This window comes from Crocodylus porosus, unplaced genomic scaffold, assembly GCF_001723895.1.
Source record: "Crocodylus porosus isolate Cpor-Errol unplaced genomic scaffold, CroPor_comp1, whole genome shotgun sequence".
In the NCBI taxonomy this organism is placed as follows: domain Eukaryota; kingdom Metazoa; phylum Chordata; order Crocodylia; family Crocodylidae; genus Crocodylus; species Crocodylus porosus.
Window position 1 is genome coordinate 270,461,386 of NW_017728886.1, and position 9,532 is coordinate 270,470,917.

Genomic DNA, 9,532 nt, shown 5'->3' on the forward strand with positions numbered 1-9,532 from the left:
GCAAACCTCGAGGGCGGCTATAAAGCTACCTCAATCCCGCCCCACAAGCCGCGCGCTCGCACAGCTCCGCAAAGCCCGCGGCTCCCCTAAGCGGTGCCGGAACTGCTAGTCCGGCATTCCGCCACAGAAGTGTCCAACTTATGGGTATTTTCCAGGCTTGTGGGCTTTGCTGGTAGTTCCATGGGCCTGGGAGGGAATTCCCTCCATGCCCCTACTGCTAAAAATGGCAAGGTTTTTTAAAGCCTTCCTCAGAGGCATTGAATGTTGGCTTCAGTTGGGGATTTTGACTTAAATATGGAGGTTTCTGGCTTTGCCTCTCCAATCCAGGTCAGAACGATCATCATGTTTGGGGTCAGGAAGGAATTTTATGCCATGGTCAGATTAATACAGACTGGGAGGGTTTTGCCTTCCTCTGTGGCCCTTTTCCTGGGATCTCTCAAACGTTTATTAATAACTTTTACAGCATCAGGGCATTGGTCTCCCTGCTTTACCTGTGGCTGATTAGGGTGTTAAGTCCTGTGCTGTGTCTGAGGTGACTGTCATATTGCTCAGAGGTTGGACACGGGGTTTGTCTGGGATGGTTTGGACAGGGCTGATCCTGCCTCAGGTAGGGGTTGGACTAAATGTGACCTCTGGAGCTCCCTGCTAGCTTGAAATCTCTAGGATTCCCTGTCCTGGCTAATGGCTGGGGCTTTTGCCTTTCCTACTCATGCAGGTGGCCCCTGATCATCGATCCATCTGGACAAGCTGCAGTTTTCCTGCGATATCGAGATACAAATTACCTGAACACACTGAACCCCAACCACATGAACCCAGAGACTGTCCGGCTGGCCTTGCTGGGGGCCATCAGGTAGGGGCCAGAGCTGCTGGGGTGGAGTGGTAGGTTTGGAAAGTCTTGGGGAGCACACGCAGGTGAAGTGCTCAGCAGGATGCTTTTGGATGTGAGAGAGCAAGTGGTCATTCAAGCCCTGTTTCTGTCTCCTTCATCGGGGGAATGGCAGCATTTGCTACAGTTAGCACTTCTGTGCTTCAGGGAATGCCAACTGAGCAGGACCTCCTGTTCCCACGTTCCTCATACATGGCAGGACTAAGAATACTAGCCACACAGGAGCCTTGGTCTCCAATTACCATCCTCTACAGCAAAGCTAGGGGTTCTGGCTGGGCTGGGAACCTCCCTCCCCAGTCTCCATCCCTAGCTGTAGGAACAGGCTCAGCTGCAAGCCTCACTCCCTGGTCTCTGTCCCACATGACTGGACTCATACACTCATAGGGACTAAGACAAGCAGGAGCATTCAGTCACTTGGTCTGAACTCTACTTAAACAGCAGCCCCTGTGTTTCAGTGCATCACCCACTGTTTGAGCTCAACAACTCTTTGAACTCTGGCATGACGTGTTCCAAACTGATTTAAAGAGATCAAGCGATGGGGAATCCAATACTTCACAGTTAAGTCTGTCACCTTTGCTACTTAAAAACATGTGCTTTCTTTCTCATTTGAATGTGCCTGGCTTTAGCGCTCAGTTCTTTTTTACGCCTTTCCCTGCTACATTAACAATCACTTGAATACCTGATCTCTGAAGATTTTGGGCTACAGGGGACCAGTCACTGCACATGAGCCTCCTGGTTGTATTGAGAGAGTGTGTAGGAGTTAGGAAGGTGATGTTCACAGGCTCACAGGAAACTGGGGGTGAAAGGGGCCTCACAAGGTAGCATGTAGTCCATTCCCTGCTCCAGGCAGGATTGTCCCTGACTAAACTGTCCCAGCCAAGTGTCTGTCCAACCTGCTTGATTGCCTCTGTTCTTGAAATGCTGCCTCTGGTAGGACTGGGGACGCTGATCCGAGAGAACCGTGTTTGTACATTTTTAAAGGATCTTGAAAATTGGAGAAGGTTCAGGAGAGTCAGGAAAATAATGTGACAGCTGGGGAAAAAGCTTTACAATGAGAGGCTCAAGGAGTTCAGTCCTTCTAGCTTATCAGAAAGATCAAGAGGTGACTTGCCTACATCATATTAGTACCTTAAAGGGGGAAAATACCAGTAAACCAGAATGACAGGTGGGGAATTAAACCCAGACAGGCTCAAGTGAGAATTAAGATACATGTTTTGTAACAATGAAGATAAATAAATATTGGAACAAACTTGAGAGAAGCTGTAGCTTTTCAGTTTCTTGAAGCCTTTCAGATCAAGGGTGGATGCCTTTCTTGAAGCTAGGCATTAGGCAAAAAAAAAAAAAAAGGAAAAAAGTGTGTGATACAGAAGTAACTGAGTGCTTATTACCAGGCCTGTGTTATACATGTGATCAGACTAATTCAGTGGCACTCACTTTTTGACCCCACAAGCCAGATGAGTAGTGCAGGGCTGGTCTGCAGGCTGAATTGGCTCCTGAGGTCCCAGTCCACTTGTGCCTTGCCTCCACCTGGCTCTGAACACTGGGATTGGGCTCTGGGGCCCTGTGCCACCTCTGCCCAGCTCTGCATTCTGGGATCAGGCCCCACACCATCCTGTGCGCCCTATCTAGTGCACAAGCCCAAGGCTTGTGGGCTTCCTCATGGACCTGTGGGGAGTCCTGCACAGCGCCAGGGGTGGGATGTGGCCTATGGGCTTGGGGTGGAGCACTCCTGGACTAATTGATGGATGCTGTTTGTTATTGCTGGCTTTAATTTCTTTGATTCCATGAAGAATGCAGTATTTGCACACTGGAGGGCTGCCACTGGGCCCTGTAGAATCATAGACGATGAGGGCTGGAAGGGACCTCAGGAGGTCACATCCAGTCCAACCCCTTGCTCAAAGCAGGACCAGCCTCAACTACATCAACCCAGCCAAGGCTTTGTCTACCTGGTGTTGTCTTAGAAATGGTATTTAAAGGCCTGTTTTTTGGGAACTGGCCTATAGGTATAGATATATACATTATAAGGGGTCAAGATAGGCAGCAGGGATTAATTGATTTGTAAGAGCCTGGGTTTCACACAGAGTTCCATATAGCCCTGAAAACAGACGGGCTTTCTAGCACAACAAGGCCACCAGATGGACAGCCTGAGAATTAAGGAGGGCATGCCATAACACAAGGTTACAGCCTTCAAGGCAGACAGGTTGTCTAACACAACAAGGACACACAACCTGGGAACCAAAGAAGTGTGTACCATATTGTCCCATAACACAAGATAAGTGACACCAGCTACAAGGCTCCAGACCAGCGGGGGGTGGGGGGGCTGAGTCCCAATTTATAGGTTCATAGATTGTTAGGGGCTGTGGGGAACAGACCAAATTAGGAGAAGTCCCAGAAGGCTACATGGACGTGTGACCACAGAGAGACAGTCAAGCAGAGATAGCCATGGATTAAGTCATCAGGAGTCCTCAAGGGGGAAGGAGAATACAAAAGCAGAGATTTGAGATTAACAAAGAGTCCCTTCCTGTCCCTCCTTTTCTTTCTTTGTCTCGTCCCTCCCTATTCCTCCTCCTCCCTGAGAGGGGTCCCTGTCCCCACTCGCTGGGTAGGGTCCCTGAGGCCACCATGGATCAAGGGCATACCAGCAACCCATCTCATGCACCCTGCTGGAGGGGGGCTATGGGCCTTGGCATCCCACCTCCAGACTGCTGACACCCAAGAGAGAGATCCTCAGAGTAGAGCCTGCATCCTGACCAGATGCACTTTGACTCTGATGGCAGCCCTAGCACTGGTAGATATAGAATTGCTTGATTGTTTGTATTGTTGCTTTTCTGTTCTCACTCTGTATCAATACATGTGCCTATTATTGAATGGAAAGGTCATGGTCAGTCTGAGGGTTGTGCTTGCCTGGAACAAAGATATAAGGGCTGGGCCCTAAATTCAATCCAACACATGGGTCTTAAAAACCACCAAGGAAGGAGAGTCCACCACTTCTCTGGGCAGCCTGTTCCAGTGCCTCACCACCCTTCTTGTGAGAGAATGTTTCCTAATATCCAACCTAAACCTCCCTTGCTGCAACTTGAGCCCATTGCTCCTTGTTCTGCCGTCTGCCACCACTGAGACCAGTTCAGCTCCATCCTCTTTGGAGCCACTCTGCAGGGGATTGAAGGTGGCTATTAAATTCCCCCTCAGTCTTCTTTTCCGCAGTCTAAATCAGCCCAGTTTCCCCCAGCCTCTTCTCACAAGTCATGTTCCCCAGCCCCCAGCCATTTTTGTTGCCCTTAGCTGTACTGTCTCCAAGTTGTCCACATCCTTCCTGTAGTGGGGGCTCACAACTGGACACAGGACTCTGAATGTTGCCTCCCCAGTGCTGAATAGAGGGGAAGAATCACTGCCCTCGATCTGCCAGCAACGCTTCTCAATGCAGCCCAGGATGCTGGTCACCTTCTTTGCGCCAAGGGCACACTGCTGGCTCCTGCCCAGCTTCTTGTCCCCTGTCCCCACCCAGGTGCTTTTACGTAACTGGTAGCTGGTGCTTGGGTTTGTCTTTCATCAGGTTCAGAAGGCAGTAGTGGCAGGATGGTTTGTTGATGTCAGCAGAGATAGTGGTGTTTAACACTGAAAAATGCAAGGTACTCCACCTTGGGGGAAAAAAAACCTGCAGCACACTTATAGGCCTGGCACCATGGCTGAAAAGGACTTGGGGGTCATGGTTGACCACAAGTTGAATATGAGCCACCAGTATGATGTCGTACCTGGTAAAGCGAGCAAAACTCTGGTTTGCATCCATAGATGCTTCTCAAGCAAATCCCAGGATGTCATCCTCCTGCTGTACTTGGCCTTGGTGAAGCCACAGCTGGAGTACTGCATCCAATTCTGGGCTCCACAATTTTAAAAGGATGTGGAGAAGCTTGAGAGAGTGCAGAGGAGCCATGCACATGAACAGAGGGCAGGAGAAACAGGCCTTATGGTAAGAGGCTGAGAGCCATGGGACTCTTCAGCCTGGAAAAGCTCAGGCCCAGGGAGGACCTGGTGGCTGCCTATAAGTATAGAAGGGGTGTATATCAAGACCTGGGGAACATCTGTTCACCAGAGCACCCCAAGGGATGACAAGGTCAAATGGTCACAAACTCCTCCAAGTTTGTTTCAGGCTGGACATAAGGAAGAACTTTTTTACTGTCCGAGCCCCAAAGGCCTGGTACAGACTGTCTCCAGAGGTGGTGCAAGCACCTACTCTGGACTCCTTCCAGAGACATATGGACGTTTATCTTGCTGGGATCCTTTGACCCCAGCTGACTTCCTGCCCCTGGGGCAAGGGGCTGGACTCAATGATCTTCCAAGTTCCCTTCCAGCCTGAATGTCTATGAAATCTATGACCGAGTCACAAAATGCTTAGATGCAGGAGTAGAGGTGGATGTCATATTCTTGGAGTTTAGCAAGGCCTTTAATATGGTATCTCATCCTATTCTCTTAAATAAATTAAGAGGTTGTGACACAGATGTTTACATGGTCTGGTGAGTGGCAAATTGGCTTAGCGGTTGCACCCAGAAAGTGGTAGTAGATGGGTTGGTATCGACCTGAAAGGATGTGGGCAGTGGGGTGCCGCAGGGTTTGGTCCTTGGACCTGTACTCTTCAATGTCTTCATCAGTGATTTGGATGTGGGTGTGAAAAGTACTCTGTCCAAGTTTGCGGATGATACTAAATTGTGGAGTAAAGTGTACACTCCGAAGGGTAAGGAACGATTGGAGGCGAACCTGGACAGGTTAGAAAAGTGGACAGTACACAATAGGATGCAGTACAACAAGGACAAGTGCAGAGTGCTGTACCTAGGGCGCAAAAATATCCAGCACCTGACTGGCTGAGAAGTGACCCTCTCAGCAGCACAAAAGAGGAAAGGGATCTCAGAGTCCAAGATGAACATGAGTTGTCAGTGTGACAAAATCTTCAGGTAAGGTAATGCATCAACAGATGCATGTCGAATAGATCTAAGGAGGTGATACTTCCCCTCTATGCAGCATTGGTCAGACCGCAGTTGGAGTATGCATCCAGTTTTGGGCGCTGTACTTCAAGAAGGATGTTGATAGACTTGAGAGGGTCCAGAGGAGGCCACTTATATAGTTAGGGGCTTACAGGACAAGACCTATGAGGAGAGACTGGGGGACCTAGACTTCTTCAGCCTCTGCAAGAGAAGGCTGAGAGGGGATCTTGTAGCCACCTACAAATTCATTAGGGCCTGGAGCCCGAATTCAGGATGTCACAAAAAGACTGCCAAGCTCACCCATGCTTTGGACCACTATCCCCCTCCTGCTTGTCCACATAGGCACCAACGCTACTGCCAGGAATGAAAGTGAGCAGATGAGAGGTGACCATGAGGCTCTTGGCAGGAGGATTAAGGTGCTTGGAGCACAAGTGGTGTTCTTATTGATTCCTCTCATTGATTGAGCATGTGGGGCTCACTGTGCCTAAGGTGGTCCTGGGTGCATGTGTCAGAAGCAATCATGGCCCTGTTGGACTGGCAATATGTAAGCAAAGAGGAGCAGCTTTGGCCCCATGGCACTATCAGTCTAAATGTACAAGTCAGAGCAAGGCTGAGAGAATAGGAGCATAATTATCCCCAGGGTTTGAATGGGAAGCTGGTATACGGTGATTGAGATGTGCTTAAGGTTACACAGAGTTTCTGGCAGAGCCAGCAGCTTAGCCGAGGTTCCTGAGTCCCAGTTCAATAACCAACTTTGTTTTAGCCTGTACCCTGGAAACCAGGTCAGGCAAAGAGGCTGGTAACATGTTTTCCAAGGTAAATGAGTGCACATCTCTCTGCAGTCTGGATCTTTCTGCCTGGCAGTGTGAGTAGAAGTTTATGCATGTAAAGCCTGAAGCCTGTAGTTCCTGTGATAATTGATAACTTGTGCTGAGGGGCTTGGACTCTCTTCTGAAATGTACTCACTGTTCAGCCGCTCCCCCACCCCTCAGGTATGGAAAGCCAGTTGTATTTGACATGATGGAAGTGAACATGTTCGATGCTGTGAAGAGGCAGCTGGAGGGAATCACACCTGGCCTGGCCGAAGCAGTTCTCAGCAGGCAGATAATGCAGAATGAGAGGTAGGAACCACTGGCTAAGGAAGTCCTGTACCTGTCAGCAGAGAATGATTACTGGCCCCAACCATACCATCTCCCCAGCTGAAAGAGAGGCCTGGTGGGTGACCCTCCCACCTCCTCTGCTAGCACTCCTAGCCCAGAGGCCTGTCTCCCGCTGGCATTGTGACAGCTGTAAGTATCTAGATACAGAGGCATAGGTGAGGTAGCAACACCTCCAGCCCTTCCCCAGGGAGTGGCCAGAAGTCTGCTGCAACAGTCACTTCCCTCAGGCCTGGAGGTGAGATGTCATTTCCACTGGCTCAGGCTTGGCCCCTGACAGTGCCTGGTGTGGACCCAGAGGCCTCCTGTCCTGTGTGTAAGGGTTGTGCAGCCACTTTCTGCATGCCTGAGCACATGTGGGCTTTTGGATAAGGCTGTGTGCTACTGAAGCCCTTGTGTCCGGGGTCCCTTGCCTTCTCTTTTTACTAGGGACTGCTACCAAATGTGTATTCCTGTTGGCCTCAGCCCAAACTGCTCCCGTGCCCCTGAGTATCAAAACCATCACTTCCCCAGTGTGTGGCCAGGGTGCAGTTATGTTCTGCTAGTGCAAAAATACACGGGGCCTCAATTGCAGAGGCTGCATCCAACAGGCGCTGCTTGGGCTGCTGGGCCAGAGCCTTGCATATCATTTAATTCAGAAAAAAACCTTTCTGAAGCAGCCACAGCATGTGCAGCCTGCTACGCATTGCTCTCCAGGGCTGCCCTCAGGAACACCTTTAAGTTGTCCCTGTCACCGAGGGGCTTTGCTTTGAGGCTGTTGGTGTCTCCTGCAAGTGACCCAGGTGCTATGGCTCCAGCTCTCATGCAGAGGGTGGGGAAGCAGCCCCTCACCAGCCCTCTCAGAAACTGTCCCGCAGCTAAGGAACACGGGGAATCAGCTGTGCCAAGCTGAGTGCTTGTTCCAGAGGGTCTCTCATGCATGTGGCTCCCTGATGTGGCCTGCGAGCCTAATGCCACAGACAGGCGACCCAAGCAGGGTGCAGGGCCTGGAGCGAATCAGCCCATGTGGGGCCCCGTCCCGCTCCAATCCCAGACCCGAAGAAGCTGCTGCTGCCAGTGTCAGTGGCAGGGGGTGGGGTAGCAAGCAGCTGGATGCGGAGAAGCTGCTCTGCCCGGCTCTGTGGCCCTCCCCGCCAAAGTGTGGGGTCTGGGGCAGTTGCCCTGATTTGTGCCACCACCCCCCAGGATGACCCTGGCCACAGAGCTTGTTTCTGATCTGGTGCCACCAGCCAGGAGTCAGTACAGTTTCCTCTGCTGACAGCTGAGGTGACTGGCACAGCTTCCCTATAGTGATGCCTTTCTTTTGCACCCGAGTCTAGTGGGTAGTGCACTCATCCAGGATGGCAGAGAGGGGTTCTAGGCCTCTCCCCCTGCAGAGGATCAGCCCCACAGCCCTCATTGCCAAGCAGAGAGGCCTAACTGCATGTCCCTGAGCCATCTAGTCTGCCTAAGACGTGGGCTTGGGTGTGTGCAGCATGGGCTCCCGGGGTTGCTCCAGGACTGCTGCAGTCGATGCACATGTAGCTGCTCTGCCAGTGCCAGGCTCTCTGGCGTGGGCTGAAGTAGGTGGATGCTGTTGAAGGGCTCCAGGGCCCAATCCGGGCCCTGTGTGCTGTGGTACCCTGACTCCTTACAGCACTGCTCGCTGCCTCCTGCAGGTACCTGTGCTTAGCCAGAGCAACGGATGGCCCCGAGTATTTCCGCACTGCCTTCCAGGAGGCCCGGACCAAGAAATTCAAACTGTTCATTGTCACCAAGTGTCACCACCCACCTGAGGAGCTGCTGCAGCAGCTCCTGCCCATTCAGGTCGTGCTGTCCCAAAGCAGCTTGTAGGCACAGGCCATGTACAGCAAAGCGGGGAAGGGGGGGTGGAAACCAAAAGCATGTTGAAGAAAACACATCCCCATGTAGGCTTGTATCCTGCAGGGCACTATGTGGGCCTGGGAGTACTGGGTATAGGAAGGCATTAAGGTGCAGGCTTACAAGGGATGGCTGTCAGGTAGTAGAGTGGGGAGGGGAGACTTGGGGCACTGTACGTGGCGCTGCTCCACTCTGCCAAGAGGCTGGAGACAGTGCAGGCGCATGGCTGGAAGGGAGCAGGCTTGGGCGGATGGGCCCCTGGCCCTGCTCCTCAGGCTCAGCCTCTGTTCTGACAGGCCCCATCATCAGGGGCCTCAAGCTAGTGGCCCTCTTCCAGCTTCACTGCTGCCTATCTGCTTTCCCACCTCTCCCACCCATCGGCTCCCCCCCACTCCGGGAGTGGAGCTTGGTGCAGCCTTTTCACCCATGTGGTTGTTGTGCTGCAGTTTTGTAACTGGGACGGCCAGTTAGCCACAGATCCAGCCTGCCCTGTGCTTAATAAACTTTTGCTAAAACCTGGACTTGAGCCAGCCTGCATTTAATACCAGTGCCATGACCTGGATACCTATCACCTGGCTTCTGTGAGACTGCTAGCCAACAGTCCCCACTGAATTTTTCTGGTGGTTCTGGCAGCTCTCAGCCATGCAGTAGGG

General features: G+C 51.7%; 1 protein-coding gene across 2 annotated transcripts in view; it reads left to right on the forward strand.

Moving 5' to 3' along the window:
* Window positions 1-9,098, forward strand: part of LOC109322685 (putative IQ motif and ankyrin repeat domain-containing protein) — an 81,867-nt gene extending 72,769 nt beyond the window's left edge. For both annotated transcript variants that reach the window (XM_019553774.1, XM_019553781.1), the window contains 3 exons: window positions 716-850; window positions 6,855-6,983; window positions 8,678-9,098. In XM_019553774.1, coding sequence (XP_019409319.1) covers window positions 716-850; window positions 6,855-6,983; window positions 8,678-8,852 — 439 coding nt within the window. In that variant the 3' untranslated portion in view covers window positions 8,853-9,098. The remainder of the gene's footprint in view (window positions 1-715; window positions 851-6,854; window positions 6,984-8,677) is intronic.
* Window positions 9,099-9,532: the final 434 nt, after the last annotated feature.